Consider the following 18152-nt stretch of genomic DNA (forward strand, 5'->3'; position numbering starts at 1 on the left):
ATTTTCTTCTATAAAAGTTGTGTGTTTTTTAATTAATTTATCATTTATAAATAATAAATTCAGCCTAATTTCTAAAATAATATTTCAATATATACATAATAATAAATTACATTATTGCCTACATATAATTAAGTGTAGGTAAAAATAATACCTACCAATAACATAAGCTATTATCTACACATGTATAAGTGTAGGTAAATATCATAGCCACATGGCCCAATCATAAGCCAAATTTATATGTTTTTACCTACTAATACATTATGTTTTTACCTACATATGAAAAAGTGTAGGTAAATGTCAATGCCACGTGGCCCAATATTAAATTGCCACATCATCTGCCACCGTGGCTGCCACATCGTTAAATAATTGCCACATCATGTGGCACGTGGAATGCCATGCCACTTGACACGTAGGATGCCACGTCAAACAGTTGGTAAATGCCGCTGACTCATTTTTTGTGGGTCCACACGATTTTTACCTACCAATATGCTAATCGTAGGTAATAGTACCATTCTCGACTAACTTTTACCTACCAATATGCTATTGGTCAACATTGGTAGGTAAAGGGTTTTACCTACACATGCACGACTTTTACTCACAAATAATATAGGTAGGTAAATGCCTAATTTCTTGTAGTGTGAAGAGAGAAGAAGGAGAGAAGTTCTAAGAAATTTCAAGTGAAAGGGTGGCCCATGCGTAAGGTGGCCACCCCCTTTTATATATACGTGAAGGGTCACATGTAGAGGGCCGTTGGATGGCCCTGATGAGGGATACGAGGCCCTCCACTCGAAATACGAAACGACGGCTGGGCATAGGCTAGGCCATTAAATGCGGTTCTCATAAGACGTACCGTCACCAACCACGATGATCCACGTATCAGGCACCTACGTAAGGGGTGGAATGTGAAGAGTTCGTGGGGAAGCCTAAAAGCCCCTACTGTGGCCTTATTCGACGTGGTATACCACGAATAGGGGTTTGGGGGGAAAATGTACGCCCTGATTTTCCCACGGGCTGATTAGCAAGCCGAGCTGCGGCCTAATCATGATTATCTCGTGGACATCCCCAAGACCGGAGCTTCCGTCATAAGGTCGTACCTCCTTAGCTCGAGGAATCCCGAGGGTTTCCAAGATTGCCCAAGACTTGAGCCTGGACTCTGAAGGTCAAAGGTCGAGTTAAGTATCCAGATCGTGGTACGAGCTGAATACGGAGGCTAGGACCCTTTGTAAAGTCAACACACGCAAGGTAAACGTGCACATATCAGACATCACGTGTCTGATATGCCCCTGACTTCTCGGACACGCAGCAGGAACGTGCGTATTCAGACACCCACGGCTGGGTTGGGCCGTGCGGCCCATTATCTCCTTACCTATCGATTTGACCACACTTATGTGTCAGGTTTAGGAATTAATCATGAATGTCACAGAGTTGATATGATAGGTAAGAAGGTCACGGGATGACCTTCTTACCAACTCTCAGGTGCCTTCTCCTATAAATATGGAGACCCTGGGAGTTGATAGGGGTTGGATGATCTCTTGTAAGAAATATCCTGTAATCATATTCCCATAATAGAGCAATAATATTGACTAGTGGAGTAGAATGATTTTAACCTTTGAACCACTTAAAAACCGTGTCTCAAGTCACCTTTCCATTTCCTAAGATCATATATCTGTTTCGGTTCATTATTAGCACTAATCCATTTCTCTTCCTTTCTTAAATTACCTGTTGGCGAAGAACCGCGTCAACATGCACGTTTAACATAATTAAAGCTTTAAATTTTTATGCAGAATACAAAAATTAATCATGAGTGCACATTAATAAGAGAAGTGTTTATGAAAGGAGTATTTTTTTCTAAAACATGGTCAGAGCATATATAATGGGAGGAGTGTTTAAGTTGGCATATTAAAAAAAATTACTATGTTATGATGCATGGAACCTAGGGCCTGTTTGGCATTGTTTTCTGTTTTTTGTTTTCAAAGTTGTGTTCTCAGAAATGAGAACAGAAAACTGTTTTGTAATTTTCAAAAAACAAGAGGTGTTTGGTTAATGTTTTCTAAAAATGATTTTTTAGTTTTATTTTTTTTAAATCTAAAAGAAAATATTAACAAATATATTTACAAAGAGAAAAATATTTTAAAAGTTTGTAATAAATAATGAGATAAAATAATTTGAAAAAAATGATGAGAAATAAGAAGTGAGAAAGTAAGGAGAGAAAATTTGAAGAAATAGAAATTGAGAAGAGAGAAATTGACCCAAGAAAAAATGAGAGAGAATGTGATGAGAAAGAAAGTAAAGAGAGATAAGTGAGTAGAGAGATAAGTGAGTAGAGAGAAAATAATGAGAGAGAAAATGACAAGAGAGAAAATGAAGATATATTAAGTGATGAGAGAGAAAGTGATGTGAGAGAAACTGAAGAGAGAGAAACTAATGAGAGAGAAAATTATGTGACAATAAATGATGTTAAATAATAATAAATAAATAAATGATATGAGAAAAAAAAATAGACAAAAAATTTTGAGAACAAAAAACAACTTTTTGTTGTTCTCAAAATTTTCTGTTTTTTGTAACTTTATTTTTAAAAATTGTTTTCTGAAAACAACGCCAAACAGCTCAACTTGTTTTCAAAAAATAATTTTTAGCTTTTAAAAACAAAGAAACAATTTTTTAGTTAAGGTGTCAAACACCCTCTAAATTTTTTTTTTGAAAACACAATAAATACAATGGTGAAGATGGGAGATAAAAATAAAATTAAATAAAAAACTTTAAGACAATATTATGTTATTTTGTATATGTTTCGCAGTAGATTAAAAAAATTTGCTTTTTTTCTAAAAATAAAGCATTCAGAAATCATCAAAAAAAATTATTTAAAAAAAAAATAATTGTGATTATATAGATTTACAAATGCATTAGGGAGTGGTAGCACATTAAGCATGATCCAATTATAATGGTAATTAGTTATGATATCACGACCCAAAAGCATGAGTGCCCAGTTTAGCCACCCAGAACCGGGAACATTCTATATATTCATATTTTGGTGAATGAGACCGCTTCTTTCTTTCATTCATTCTTACTCATCTCTCCGTCCGCCATGTCTAATTGTCTGAAGCTGGCCACTGTCCCTTGCTCCTTTTCCTCTCATCGGGTAAAATTTCAATCCCATTACCTCTCTTTCACAATTTTTCTTTTTCTTTTTTTTTTATTTAAATTAATTTTAGTTTTGGCCTCAGCAGGGTAGCAACCACTTCTCCAGCCGGAGAGTCTATATCGGTTCTTCTTTCCCGTTTCGGCCACGGAAGCTGAGCCATTCGGAAATCAATCATACCCAATTTCGGCAGTTTTGCTCAGTTAACGGAGGAGACGACATTGATGTGAGTTCTTACTTGCTTCTCTCTTTACCAATGTCTTATAATTCCTCAAGTATTAAAAGCATTTTCTTCTTATGATGGAGAAGTCTTTTCTGTACTACTGACCCATAACGTAGGACAAGTGTCGAATAGTATATTTCTGGTTTGAAACGAGCCTTCTTGGTGGGTTTGTTCTCAAGTCTTGGATATAGGCTTCTAGCACACTATTTGGTACGCAGTAAATAAGGCTTAAGTGTACAATACTACCATAACAGTAGTATTATGCACTTGATGTAGCTCCATCATCGTGCCTAAATTCTTCGCCCTTATTTTATTTTGAACCTTTGTTTTTTGGGTTATCATAGTACTTGGTGTTTGTTCTCTTATTATTCTTTCTTTATGTTTTTTTATGGTGTGAGATTAGGCTCGTAATTTGTCAGATACCCAAAGTGGCTCCCTTGAACATGAAGGTATGCAGTAATGCCAACTAAATAGCTGGGAATAGGATATATGAAATGATTTTTCTTCTTCTTCTTCTTTCATTTTAACAAAAATTTGAAATATCGAGAAACTAACATGTGCAATTCTGTTTTAGGTTCGCCTGAAAAGGATGCTACTGGCCAAGGAGTACTGCCCAAATCCAACGAGTACTTACTACTTGCCTTACAATGTCATTGGTCAATATTAGAGGCTACTGTTTTTTTCTTAGTGACATGACGAGGGTGAGTTTGTACATTTGCTCCTTCTCACCATATGATCTCCATTTATAATGGGATTGACCACAAGCAAAATTGGCATTGGCAAATCAAAGTCTGACCTGCAGGCCTGTGTGTTGTTAGAATTGTTTTAATTGGATAGGACTTCTGACAATTTTATACCAAGTAAACTAATTGGACTTCTGACAATTTTATACCAAGTAAACTAATTGGAAATATTTGTTACGACCATATTTCTCATTTTTATATATTACTGCTAAGATATGGGGTTTCATATTTGATATTATTATGTATTATCAAAAAGTTATTTTTATTTACTAATGAAATTCTGTCTTTAAAAGAGGAAAGAATGCTCTATACATAGCTTTTGAGGTGTGTACTTTGGTGTTGAGAATGTTCAACCTCATTCGTGCTACCTTAACTTGTCAGGATGATAAAGAAACTGAGGAGATATGGCATTGCTGGAGTATTATCCTATGGGCTACTAAATACTGCTTACTATCTTACAACATTTCTCGTGGTCTGGTAAGTGATGTTTTTGATAATTTTTTTTATAGATAAATATTTCTTTTAAAAATATACTTTTGCTTTTGTGTAATCCTATGTAAGAGTTTATACAAGACGTGGTTGTAATAAGGAACTATATCCTTTTGTTTTCGCTTTTATATGAGGACTCTACCATCGTAGATTCTCTACTCTTTAAAAGATTTCTCTGGGGTTTGAATATGTTTCTGTATAATTTGTCTTCCAGACTTACAATCTGTGTGTCAATGTGTTATGGTATGCTTACTACAGTTGTTTTTTTTTTTTTGTTAATATGTATTTCTTCAATTTTAGGTTTTATGTTGCTCCAGCACCTGGAAAGATGGGTTACCTTGCTGCTGTTGAAAGGTAGGAAATTAAAGTTTAATATAAATGTTTAAATGAGATATTTACATCTTGGTCATTGGCAGGTTTCTCAAAATTTTGGCCATGGTGTGGGCTGGAAGCCAAGTTACTAAGATTTTCAGGGCTGGAGGGTGAGCTTTTCAATTCCAGATTTTACAATCCTGTACTTTTACTATGCAAATTTCATTTGCCTAGATTCTAAGATAAAAGAAGTCTTGGTTTTGTCTATATGCAGACACAGACATACAAAGACAAATATATTCTTTTGTTCTTGTCCAGTGTTGGTCAGGCTTCAGCGTGTCAGAGTAGTTTCAGCATTATGTGATTAAACATAGACTAGAAAACCCTTCAATTTGTATTGTTAGCGCATATAGTATGTGGAGTACGATAAAGTATTTTACCTGAAAACAACTAGATTTTCAGATGGGAAGCCTAATTTTGGTGTTCTTGGCATGGAAAATGTACACGTACACATGTAGTTAAGTACTTTAAAGCTTCTACTGGCAAACTGGTTGTCAATTCTCTCTTTAAAATAGTCAGGAATACAAATGCATTTTGTAAGTCTTGTGCTTTGTTAAGTTTATTGCTCTGATATTAGAGCAACTATCACTTATGTTTGTCAACATTGTCAGTCCAAATAGAGTTGATAGTTTGTATGATTACCAGTTATGTTTTTCAGCATTGTCAGTCCAAATAGAGTTGATAACTTGTATCATGATTCTCATTTCTTATGTTCATGTGGTCGTCTCGATCTGCTGGAGTAAACTTTTGTTTCAAGCACTTCTAATTGTTGCATCTGTAACTGAAGGCTTTTTACCAGTACTATACATAATAAGAACTCTGTGTCAGGGCACTTGCACTTGCTCCATTCGTGGACAGAGGATTAACATGGTTCACCATCAAATTTAAATTTGAGTCTCAGGGCAAGGTAACGAGAAATTTTACCTAGCTCTCTTAAATTGATAATTGGTTGTCTTTCTCCTCTCATTTTCCTTGAAACTTTTTTCCAGGCCTTCATGGTGATTGTTTCGTGCTGTTTAGGACTTGCAGTCTTGTTATTTTTTTCTATCACTTTGCTTTGGGCTTGAAGCTGTATGTTAATTTTTTTTTTGGTCTAAGCAAAGAGGGGATAACAATAAAGGGATCCATATGTAACATTGCCATCATCAAAATTTATTTTAGATGTTGTTAATGCCTAACTCAGTCACAGTGGCACGGCAGGTTGCTGTCTTCTTGGTTAACTGCTTACCTCTATTTGATAATTGTAACACGTATATCTCATGTTTCAAGGGAAAAAAACTTGAATTTACTCATAATGATATCATTTCATCCACAATTTGAAAGATTGTGGTCCAATTTTACACAATACCAGTTAAATGACTGAATTTTTTAATTTTTAAGTGTACCATTCCTAGCAATACACAACTTGGAATACAATAACAATATAGTTTGAGTATAATCTCTTTTAAAGTGTACCTAATATGCAGTAGTATATGTATACTTATGAGCGATGTAAAAATTACATCATTTTATTTATAAAATTAATTATAGTATCAAGGAACCGATTCTAAAAGGATAATTTTGAGGAATTTGTTTATGGGATTGGGAGTACGATCTTTCAAAATATCATAATAAAAAGAGACGAGCTGGGTTGCTACAACAGATTATGACACACTGACGGTGCATAAATGAACTTAGTTTGAGCGTTGTCTACTTCGAACAAATAAATCTTATTAAAAGAAATTAGAAAAAGCTATAAAATGAATAAGACCAATACTGGAGTTCTGATAATCACAACCTAATCTTGAAATATTCTCGAAGAAGAGAAAGATCACACACAATTAAGATAATAAGCAATTGTACAGTGAGAACTATTCAATACTTCATACTGTTTTTGTGGAACTTTACAAGTACAGAGATTACAACTTTCATAAGGAAGGACCAAATTTGGCTAAAAAGGTAAGAGATTTCATAAGATTACGATTGCTGGGCCCTTAGATATAGTTTATTCTATCAAACTTAGGAAAAAGTCAAATGCCTCAGTCTCTCCCGAAGCTGTTGCAGTTGAATAATTTATAGTTCAGCAATTGCACTAGTGGTTTGAATCAGCATGCAATTATTTATTTTATCTCGCGACATAATTTGCATACCATGAAGTAGCAAATTTAGGTATGGAAGCTGGAAAATGGTTGTCTCATACACCTTCCTATATCCACTGCGAACAATTTAGAGTTCCTTCTCAAACCGTCCAAAACCCTTAAAGCTGTAGCGCTGAAACCCTCCCTTGGGACAAGAGAAGGTGGTTTGCTTGGTTGGTAACACATTATTTCCTTGTTCATCTGTGCAAATCTCCAGACCACAAGCTTTGCAAAATGACTCCACATCTGATACCTGGATTACATCAGACAGGTTTTAGAACTCAGAGAACTAGTAAATACTGAATACATCACATAAAGAGATGAAAAAAATAGTCAACGGGAGTCCTCACCTCCATCATCAAAAGTTTTGCTAGGTGTGCCAGAGGATATGGATGAAGCTTGTATGCACCATTATTTATAAAGGAGAGGGCCAATGCTCGGACCTTACAATATCAAGAACCGAAGAAAGGCATTAAATAGAAATGGTTAAGAGATAACCTCTAAACAATTACTATCAAGATAAATCAATATTCAATAGATGTAAAAATGTATATAATTTATGACCAAGAAAAAGACGGAAAAAAAAAGTCCAAGAGCCAGGTCAACGATTGGTAGGCATTCTTGATAGTAGATTATGCCACAATGGTAGAGATAGAGTTGAGCTGTTATCATTTACAAGTACAACCCCACTAAAAGTTGCGATGGCATTGAAACTAAAAGGTGAGAAAATCTTGTGAATCTGATTACCTCATTAACATAAGGTTCAATGATACAATATTGAAGATATGATGCCTCAGCTGCTATAGCAATTAGGAAACGCTTATAATTTCCAATCCTGAAAGATCTGTTGTGAAAAAAAAACCCCAGATTACAGTTCTAAAAAAAATCGTACTAAAGCTAATGCTAGATAACCAAACTAAACGAAATGAAAAAAAAAAAAAAAAAAAAACCTTTATCATCACAACTACAACATACTAACAAGTTACCAAGAAAATTGAATCGGCAATATTCAAAATTACCTTAAGAGATCCCGAGCCAAGTGCATTTCCTTGGAATGAATGATTAAGGAAGGCACATGACGAAACCATAGAGATAATGACTCACCCTGCAGATCAGAAATAACTATATTTCATGTTGTTAGGACTTGGCACAAGGCATCAATTGGACATAGAAAGGGATCAAAATAGAAATGAAATAGAGACTAACCATAGGTTGGCCGTTAGAACCAAGATGAAGAAGCACATAAAAAGAACGGAATTCAGCTTCATTCCCACAAGCAGAATTGGAACTTCGATTGTCTTCGTATAAATTAAATAGTGAAGTCAGAGTCTTAGTGAGCTGCTCCATGTTAAGGTAATGTAGTGAAGAAGCATCTTGTGAATTACTACAACTTCGGAGCTTGTAATGTGATATGACATGGAATTTAACCTGTACATGGACGTCTATATTATATAAAGCAATTTATGCTCCCATGATTATGAACTGCAGACCAATAATTATAAATTTCAAGTTTGTAGTTCTTTACCAAGTGATAAAGTAAAATTAAAGATGCAAAAGACTACTCTTTAATAAAAAAAAGTGGCTAAACTTTTATATGAGTTATATTCAAATGTTAGTCATCAGTAACTAAAAACCGAATCCTATTAAGACCCAAGGGTAACCTTCCCGATACAATAATGCCTCAGCCACACAACATAACCTCTCCTGTACACACTAATAACAACATCAAATACAAACATGTTACTAGGAAAGAATCATTAACATTAAATAGTACCCTTCAAAGTTTGTCCAAGGAAAGCTTACCATTTCCTGATACATATGGATAACTTCGTCATTGACAATATTTTGCATACTTAGATCTTGCCTTATGGACCTTGTCCTATCAAAAACGAAGTCATGAATAACTTCAAAGGAGCGTTCTGAAGAATCTAACAAGTTTAGAAGGTACTTCAGCGTCTCTACTAATACAGGTAGAGGCCGAACATCTGATGTATGCATTTGCTTTGTGGTTATCGTTCTGCAGAACTGTACAGGAAAACATCATATGAAAAACTATATTAAAAACAAGAACCAAACACTTCTTTTTCTTGGAGAGAAATATCCCTTTAAACCAACTAACCAATTATGCATACATAGGATATGTTTTAGTCTTATTTTGAGATTCGTCATACTTGAAAATAAAATGACAATTTTGTACATACAAATGTGATTTTGTAAATGTATATGTAACATTAGTGCGGTGCTAACGATTTTTATCTTTGTAGCTTCAGAATGTTTTATTTATGCTCTATCTATTATCTGGATATGCCAAGAAAGAACACATAATTCATACAATTCTGTATATCTCAATATAATTTCATACACAATTGACGTACTTTTGTACATACTACAACGAGTAAAATAACATACATGTTAGTTGTTATTAATACAATGTAACAACAATTCCCTATTTTTGTTTAAAGGGGGCTGCATCGAACGCTATTAGAGAACTTGAACCAAGAACTTTTACTAGCAAACATGATCCCCAATACTAAATTTTATTTCCCTCTCCATTTCTTTGATGCAAACTTGATCTCTAAAGAACTTAATCTCAAATTTCCTTTGTTTATGCGTGCATAACAAGCTTATATACATATAAATTATTTACCAATTAAAATATATGTTGCATATATAAAAACTTGCGGTGAAGTTACTGGTATATGGGAGTGCAAAAAAAAACCTTTTTGACGGCCAAGCTTGGAGAAGATAGAGCTGGATTTCCATTCAGTCTTTCAAACACAGCCAAATCTCTTAGCCTCTCACGCTGTGCCCTTTCCCCCTCTGCACTTAAATATACATATATAATTAGCTTCATAGATGGAGAGTCGCTGAAAAGGCAAGAAAAGAAGGCATGCCAAATTGGTGATAGAGAAAGCACCTGGACACATAAAAGGGCAACTTCCAACAATGGTGGGAAGAGTGGAGAGGTCATTTGGATCATCTTGTCCTTGTTGGGCAGAGTTTCTAGGTCCGATTCGGCCATGGCGAGTGTTATCGTCGGAATTGGGACCAGATTTACGGGTGGGCGGAGTGAGATCGGAGGATTTGGAGGGAGTGAAGCGGGAACTGTTTGAAGAAGAAGCAGAAGGGTTTCGACGTTGAAAACGCCTACTCCTGTCCATAACAGAATCTCTCTTTGCTACACATATGCTTTTGACTTTTTCTATAAATAATAACAACTTTATACTGCATATTTTACATTTATTTATTTATAAAGAGGATATTTTCAGCGATAATATCTCAATTTTTTTTAAAAGTTACCTGATGAATTTTTTTTTGGGTAATAATAGTTAAATTTATAATTTTGGTGTAACAGAAATAGTAAAATTAGGTATTAAAATATAACTTTATAATTAATTTAGTTATTATAGTCGTCAATGGCCTAAGTTATTTAAATACTATAAAGTTTCTTAAAAATTTTAAAAAATTTAAGAGATTATTAGAAATAACTAATAAAATTAAAATTTTTAAATCTTCCAAAGATCCATATTATTAATTAGTTTTTAATAATTTTTTATATTTTTAACAATTTTAAATAATTTTTATAATATTTAAAGAAATTAAATAATTTAGTCTAAAATCACTCCAAAATCCATGTCACATGGATACTTAAGGGACAGTTAATGGTGAGTACTAACAATTACATTAAAATTGTAGATTTAGGTATCACTACAAAAAAAAATGGGTATTAAAGTATAACTTTTAAAAAGATTTGATATTATCACTTAACGGGTAGTTAACAGTGAGTACTAATGGTTGAACCAAAATTATAAATATAAATATTATTACCGCAAAAAAAAAAATTAGGTACGAAAGTGCAATTTAAAAAAAAAATTAGGTATTATCGTCGCCAATATCTTTTATGAAAATAATTCATATTTGTCATAACTAAAAGTAATATTTGGGGTTTGTAAAAGAAAAGTAATATTTAGGGGTTAAAAAAAAACTAGCAATGTAGAAAATAAATAATAAAAATTAAAATAGACAATAGAAGAACGAAGTAAGTCCTACAAAATAACTAGCAATTGTAAAAAAAAATCAACTACTGATAATCTTAGTTCTAAAAACAAACTTGCTCTTAAATAATGAAAAGATACATTGATTCAAATAATTTATATAAAACATAAATAATTATGGATAAAAACTAGAAAATAATTTATTTTTCAAAATTGTATCACTGCTTAAAAATTATAAATGTTTATTCAAATGTCGCAAAAGTGCAAGAAAACTAACAAAAAAAATATAGAGTATATATAACAAAATTGAACAAGATAATTATAACATCATTCCTAACTTCAACTACAACCAGATTTGTAAATAGTTATTAAGAATAAATAAATATATTGGAAACTATTTATAGATTTTGTTACACCCAAATTTCGACACAGTCGTAAATGAGCCTCGAAATGTAGGCTCGTAAAACGTAAGCTCGAAAATGACAAGCAATGGCTGGACACTTGAACAAATTTGCATGATTCCTGACTTGTTCTTGTTGGCGATCGAGCACAAGTTTAAAAGGCTCAAGCTCAAGCATCAAGTTCGAACGAACGAACGAATCTTCTCTGATGCATATGGGAGTTATTCGAGCCTTAGTTGCAAACTCGAAGATGTTGGTTTCGGAAGATTGAGCTCGACGAAATCACTGGCTAAGGAGGAGGCTGACTAGAATAACGAGCTCGAAGTGTTGGTCGATCTCGAAAGCGCGTTAACCTTGCGTTCGAGGTCAAAAACGCATTTTCCATGCGACAACTGTTAGGAAATCCCTACTCCTTAGGGACTTGTTATTATAAGATATTGAATCCCAATTATTATGGGATATTATGTAATTAATGTATTTATTTGCATTTATTTCAAATTTGAATGATTGATTATAATTTCCCGAAATAAGGGGGATATATTCTGTCAACCAGATCTATAAATAGGCTGGGGAATTTCATTTGTACTCACGCACAATATTGTACTGAGAATACTCTGTTGAATTGCTCTAAGAAAGTTTTGAGAGAGTATTATGAATCAATAATATTGACTTGTGGACTAGACAAATTTTAACTACTAAACCACGTAAAAATTCTACTGTTTTTCTCTTATTTTCTTAACCTTATTTTAGTGCTCTTCAGATTTAAGTTGACGAAAAATAGTGTCAACAGTTTGGTGCTTTCATTGAGAGCATTAAGAAAATCTTTGGATTGTTTAGTCAAAAGCCTCTTGCATTACCAATGGTCATCGCGAACAACCCAGGAGCTGGTGGGCAACCATTGCCCCAAATACCTGAAGAGAAAACTCCTCACACTAAAGATTACCCGCGGAGGCCTGGGAAGCAACCAATGACAGACCACGGCCTAGACGAGGGGAGTGCATCATCTGACTTCCGAGGGCCGCCTACTCCCAGGCCTGACGAGGACCTCTATTATAATCTTGAGAGGTACATTCCCACAGTGGAACTGGCGAATCGCCAATTGCATCAGCAATTGGCATAGGGCACAAGGCGCAATGAAGAATTGGCCAGGTAGGCCGACGAGGTTCAAGTGCCGCCCCAAAGGCCCAGAGGACGTCCCCACGGGATCACGGCCGCCAGGAGGGCAGAGCAAGAGGCCCAACAGGCCAAGCCAAGGCCTAGGGCAAACACTGGCGTTGAACACCCTAGAAGGAATACTCAAGCCAATGTTGCTGGCAACCCGAATGTGGAGGTAACCGCAGGAACAAGGAATAACTGAACTCCCCCAATAGCTCGAAGCTCTAACCTTGAATCTGTCAAGAATAACCCGAAACCAATTCGTGCCAATTTTGGGCCTTCCAAGCCCAACAATGGGAGGCCACCACCATCGCCTATAAGGCATCAACCATCTTCTATTTAACACCCTTCACCACTCCGAGAGGCACCCCAACCAGGACCTCATAAGAACCGGGCAGGGGAGCCTGCACCAAAGAGGCCATCTCGCAGTGGCAGCCGAGACGGGAATCGTTGAACTCAACCAGGACACGGGGGTGAGCGAGAGGTGACCCGAGGGCATAGGACTTCCTAACTAGTAGGAAGCCACGTGTCAAGATAAAAAACAATTGGAGCAAGAGGGCATAGGACCCTGATTAGGAGGCCGGGAGGGCCATAATTGATTTATTGTGTTATTAAATGATAATATGCATGTTTAGGTGTATTAAATATGCATGTGAACCCATTTCTGAGTAATTTGGTGATTTTCATATTTTGCCCATTTTGGGCATATTTGGCATATATGTGATATGTGTGTGGTGCTTTATTATTATTTGGTTATGCCAGGGTTACTCAGCACAAGACGATCCTAGGAGGTAAGCTAGTGGGAAAGCCACAATGGGATTTATTCTTGACTCAGAGTGAGTCAAGGGGTATTTAGAGCATTACCAGGTTATTAGGTAATGGGAATTAATTTTTGGTGATAAATTGGGAGTTAGTAAGATCAGGTGGAAATTCTAGAGGTTTTGACTATTTTGCCCCAGGAGTGTTTTCGGGACCCCGAGCATTAGGATTTGGTTGAGGCTACTTAAGTTTGAAGTAACCTTTTAAAAGAATAAAAGAACGTTCTGTACGTTCTCTCTCCCTCTAAGTTTCCTTTTCGTCTCCCGATCGTATTTTCGAAGGTAACTTGAGTTCTAGGACTCGGATTCAAGCGAGGATCGAGACATATCGATCCTAAGAAAGATTAGAAGCTTATTAGTCGAAGGATTTAATTGGAGGTAATTCAAGTTTTAAGTTTTAAGTTTTTAAAGTTTTTAAGCTTGAATTAGACTTTGTGTTTTTATGAGTTTTTGTTAGATTTGAGTCTTGGCTTTTGTTGATTTTGGATCATGGGGATGTTTGGGAACTTTGATTTTTGAGTTTGGAGAAGTTTGGATATGTTTTTGGGAGGTTTTAAAAGGTTGAAAACGGGGAAAAATGGCTGGTCCAAGGCTGGGACGCGACCCTATTCTTGGGCGCCGCGACCTAGGCTTGAAGAAGTAGGTGGAGGTTTTGTTTAGCCTGAAGGTCGCGGCGCTTGTCGGGAGGGCCGCGGCGCTTGGTGTTGTTTATGGGAAAATTGATGTTTTGGTTAGGGGAACTCAAACCTTAGGCCTCGGAATCGTTCCTACTGCCCAATTTAGTGGGATTTGATGTCTCGAAGGCTAGCTCTTCGTTCCGGGAGTGGTTTTAGAACTTGAACTCATTGGATCACCGTTTATGGTTATGACTAGGTTATCACTAGAGGCTTGAAGTAAGGATCGTGCTTGTGGCTCGTTTATTGGTAACCTATGCTTGGACCAAATGTAAGAAAACTGCACCCTGTGTATATATATGACATGCATGGTTATTCTTGATGCATGTTGGATGTTTAAATGTGACATGCATGGTTATTGTTGAGGCATGTCAAATGATTAAATGTGATGCATGTATTGCACGAGAAACATGTGGTTAGGGCATGTTATGAATATTGAATATGAGCTTGTTCAGAGATTGAGCCTCTATGATTATGCATGGTCCTAATTATGCTAGCAGTTGTTATGTAAGCATGTTGAATGCCCTATATTCGGATATTTGACATATGATATATGTTTGGTAGCATTGCTTGCTTGTGTGTGTGGCACCAACTGTTCAGGATCGGCACTGGTCATGTATTACTGACCTGAGAGTCAGAAACGGCATAAGCGTCGAGGACGCAAGGCCGAATGAAGATTAGATCTAATCGATATCAGTGTTGAATGACTCATATGGGGTATTAATGCTGGACCGACCTAAAGGTCGATGAAAATTATAAGCGCTTGTCTAGACTAAGACTAGTTACTTAGAGTCAGGGCCAAAGGCCTAGGTGACAGTTTGTCATATGGCTAGGAAGCAGTACCCCATGGTTATGACCCTGTGGTCATAAGGAAAGTTATATTGGTGACTAATCATCATGCACCTATCCTGTTTAAGCTAGTGAAAGGATCACTTATTTATATTGGGAAAGGAACCCACCTTAGTGACTTGTACCACTGTTGTAACGCCCTGGCTACCCCAGAACAGTTACGGTGAACGGTGGACCGGAAATTTGACTCATTGCCTGAGTCCTTTGGTCAAAAACGTGCTCTAAGTATGATTAACAGGTTAAGGTACAAAACCAATAAAAAGGAAATGGAGATTTTATTACAAACTGCTCTGCAGAGCTAAACAAAACATTTACAAGAGGTTCTCAGTACAAAATGGTCACTAGTGTTTGAAATTTACAATCCCGCCGACCTAAGCGGCAAAAATAGGGTAAACCCCCTAGTTCCTCTGAGAACGTCTTGGCCGTGGTGGTCAAGCGGCCGCATATGTACACAACACCACATCAGCTCTCCACTCAAGGCTATGTGAGCTTTTCTTTCCCTTTACCTGCACCACATAGCACCCATGAGCCAAAGCCCAGCAAGAAAACATAACATTTCTCATAAACATTATCAAATGATTATCATTATAATCATACTGAACATAAAGCTTTCAAACAAGCAAATGAACATCACATGATTTTAGCGGGAGAGTGGCTGTTGAGTAAGCCACTAGCCTCCAAGCTCTGTTTTCTAGCAAGAGAGTGGCTGATAGGTAAGCCACTAGCCTTCAAGCTCTGTTTTCTAGCAAGAGAGTGGCTGATAGGTAAGCCACTAGCCTTCAAGCTCTGTTTGTTCATCGACCCTCAGGGTCGGTCAGGCATTAATGCTCCTTGAGTCATTCAATGCTAAAGGTCGATTAGATCTAATCTCTGTTGGCTTGCGTGATTCACGCTAAGTCCATCCTTGACTAATAAGTCAGCGCCAAGTGACCAGTGTCCAGTATCACCGCCGAACTTGACTAATAAGTCACAGTTTCTCAGCTGACACTAACACCTTTGCCAATTCTGACTAACAAGTCAGAGCAACGTGACCAGTGCCCAGTACCACTGCCGAACCTGACTAATCAGTCACAGCTTCACAGCTGATACTAGCACCTTTGCCAAACCTGACTAATTAGTCAGTGCTATGCTCAAGTGAACAACATATGCTAAGCATTCCATGTTCAATCCATGTCCATATTACACAATCAACATGCCTCACAAATATCCATGCATGTCTCACTCGGGGTGCAGTTTTCTTACCTTTGATTCGAGCTAGAATGAGCAAAAGAACAACCTCTGAGAACAGTTTAGCTTTTAGTCCTTTAACGGTTACCTAATCACAACACATTTAGGATACCATTAATAATCAAGATAATCAAGGGTCTCAAACCATTATCTAACCTCCAAGAGATCAATCCAAGCTAATCCAAGTAGCAAGGACACTCCCGAGGCCTAAAACTAGGTTTCCGGGGTCAAAACGAGCAAACGGGGCGAAAACAGGGCAAGGGCTGCGGCCCTAGCACCTTGGGCCGCGGCCCCCAGGGTTCCCAGAGGCTAGGGCCGCGGCGCCCTTCATCAAGGGCCGCGGCGCCCAGCAGGCACAAGGCCTCCACCTGCTTCTTCAAAGAAGGGCCGCGGCGCCTCAAGAACAGGGCCGCGGCACTCCACCCTGGGCCATTCCCAACCGCGTTTCTAACACTCCAAGGCCTCCAAAATCATCCCTAAACATTCCCCAATCATCAAGACAAAGTTCCCAAGCTTCCCCATGCATCAAAACCCTCAAAACCCAAGGCTCGAACGAACCGAAAACTCAACAATTCACAAAATCAATTCAAAGCTTAGAAACTCGGAAAAACTCAAAACTTAAACCTCGATTACCTTCAATTGGGTTGTTTTCCGTCGAATCCTTCGGTTAAGAAGCTTCTAATCTTCCCTAGGATCGCTATGCCTCGATCCTCACTCGATTCCGACTCCTAGAACTCAAGATTTCGTCAAAAAGGCTCAAACGGTAAAACGAACTTTGAAAAGGGAGAACGGAAGGTTTTCTATCGTATGTTCTATCTGATAAGCTACTTCAACCTTAAGTAACCTCAAATAAAACCTAATGCTCGGGGTCCCGAAAACACCCCCGGGGACATTATAGTCAAAACCTCCAAAATTCCACCCTGATCTCAAATATTCCCAATTTATCATCAAATGAACATTTCTATTACCCCAAAATTGACCCCATTATGGTAAAACCGCTAATCCACTAAAAGCAACCGTCTCATGTTGCTTAGCTCGAATATATCTCCATAATAATAGAGTCTCATTCACAAACCAAGTTATGCACCCAAATACACAAATTACCCTCAACGGGCCAAATTATCATCATACCCCTGTAATTGTAAATATGGACTCATATGCATGCATTCCACATCATATCATAATATAATCAACATATACATGCATTTAATCGATTAATAACATAATTAAACAAGTATGGCCCTCCCCGCCTACTATTCATGCCGCTAAACTCATCGGAGAATTCGGGGCATTACAACTATCCCCTCCTTACTGAAATTTCGTCCCCGAAATTTACCTGAACAGCTCGGGATACTGACTCTGCATATCCAACTCCAGCTCCCAGGTCGCCTCCTCGACCTTATTGTTCCTCCACAATACCTTAACCAAAGGTATTGTCTTATTCCTGAGGACCTTGTCCTTTCTATCAAGTATCTGAACTGGCTGCTCCTCAAAGGAGAGATCTGGCTCAAGCTCCAGATCTTCATAACTCAGAATATGGCCCACATCAGATACATACCTCCGAAGAGCTGATACATGGAACACATTATGCACGGCAGCAACGCCGGAGGCAAAGCCAATCTGTAAGCCACCTGACCAATCCTCTCCAGGATCTCAAATGGACCTACAAATCTAGGACTCAGCTTGCCTTTCTTCCCAAACCTTCTCACCCCTTTCCATGGCGAGACTCTGAGGAAAACATAGTCTCCTACCTGGAACTCCACGTTCCTGCGCTTGGGATCTGCATAGCTCTTCTGTCTACTTTGAGAAGCAAGCATTCTTGCTCTAATCTTCTCTATAGCCTCACTGGTCCTCTGAACTGCGTCAGGACCTAAGTACCTCCTTTCTCCTGTCTCATCCCAATGAATGGGAGATCTGCACTTCCTACCATATAGCATCTCATAAGGTGCT

The 18152-nt window shown here is 37.3% G+C and overlaps 2 protein-coding genes across 3 annotated transcripts; one reads left to right on the forward strand and one right to left on the reverse strand.

Moving 5' to 3' along the window:
• The first annotated feature begins 2976 nt into the window (after positions 1-2976).
• LOC133797944 (uncharacterized) lies at positions 2977-6311 on the forward strand. 2 transcript variants are annotated; one of them, XM_062236079.1, is made up of 9 exons: positions 2977-3139; positions 3225-3365; positions 3766-3811; positions 3937-3988; positions 4487-4582; positions 4895-4948; positions 5011-5076; positions 5795-5873; positions 5956-6311. In XM_062236079.1, the coding sequence occupies exons 1-9, from the start codon at positions 3086-3088 to the stop codon at positions 6031-6033; spliced, it is 666 nt and encodes a 221-aa protein (XP_062092063.1). In that variant the 5' UTR covers positions 2977-3085; the 3' UTR covers positions 6034-6311. The 2 variants fall into 2 exon arrangements, with proteins under 2 accessions (XP_062092063.1, XP_062092064.1); XM_062236080.1 differs by having other exon boundaries at positions 2979-3139; positions 3228-3365.
• A 411-nt stretch (positions 6312-6722) lies between these two features.
• LOC133797945 (SAC3 family protein C) lies at positions 6723-10290 on the reverse strand. Its single transcript, XM_062236081.1, has 8 exons — positions 10001-10290; positions 9803-9903; positions 8887-9108; positions 8290-8511; positions 8103-8188; positions 7831-7927; positions 7434-7526; positions 6723-7336 (listed from the first exon to the last, which is right to left on the reverse strand). The coding sequence occupies exons 1-8, from the start codon at positions 10242-10244 to the stop codon at positions 7172-7174; spliced, it is 1230 nt and encodes a 409-aa protein (XP_062092065.1). The 5' UTR covers positions 10245-10290; the 3' UTR covers positions 6723-7171.
• Between the last annotated feature and the right edge of the window lie 7862 nt (positions 10291-18152).

This window comes from Humulus lupulus, chromosome 8 (genome assembly GCF_963169125.1).
Source record: "Humulus lupulus chromosome 8, drHumLupu1.1, whole genome shotgun sequence".
In the NCBI taxonomy this organism is placed as follows: domain Eukaryota; kingdom Viridiplantae; phylum Streptophyta; class Magnoliopsida; order Rosales; family Cannabaceae; genus Humulus; species Humulus lupulus.

What these genes read in the sequence shown, in the direction of transcription:
- LOC133797945 (XM_062236081.1), bottom strand. Translation starts at nt 10,244, where the DNA reads ATGGACAGGAGTAGGCGTTTTCAACGTCGAAACCCTTCTGCTTCTTCT. An exon ending in TTGCCCTTTTATGTGTCCAG is followed by an intron (nt 9,904 to 10,000) that starts GTGCTTTCTCTA and finishes ATTTAAGTGCAG; the next exon opens with AGGGGGAAAGGGCACAGCGT. An exon ending in CAAGCTTGGCCGTCAAAAAG is followed by an intron (nt 9,109 to 9,802) that starts GTTTTTTTTTGC and finishes TTTCCTGTACAG; the next exon opens with TTCTGCAGAACGATAACCAC.
- LOC133797944 (XM_062236079.1), top strand. Translation starts at nt 3,086, where the DNA reads ATGTCTAATTGTCTGAAGCTGGCCACTGTCCCTTGCTCCTTTTCCTCT. An exon ending in TGGCTCCCTTGAACATGAAG is followed by an intron (nt 3,812 to 3,936) that starts GTATGCAGTAAT and finishes ATTCTGTTTTAG; the next exon opens with GTTCGCCTGAAAAGGATGCT. An exon ending in GTACTGCCCAAATCCAACGA is followed by an intron (nt 3,989 to 4,486) that starts GTACTTACTACT and finishes TTAACTTGTCAG; the next exon opens with GATGATAAAGAAACTGAGGA.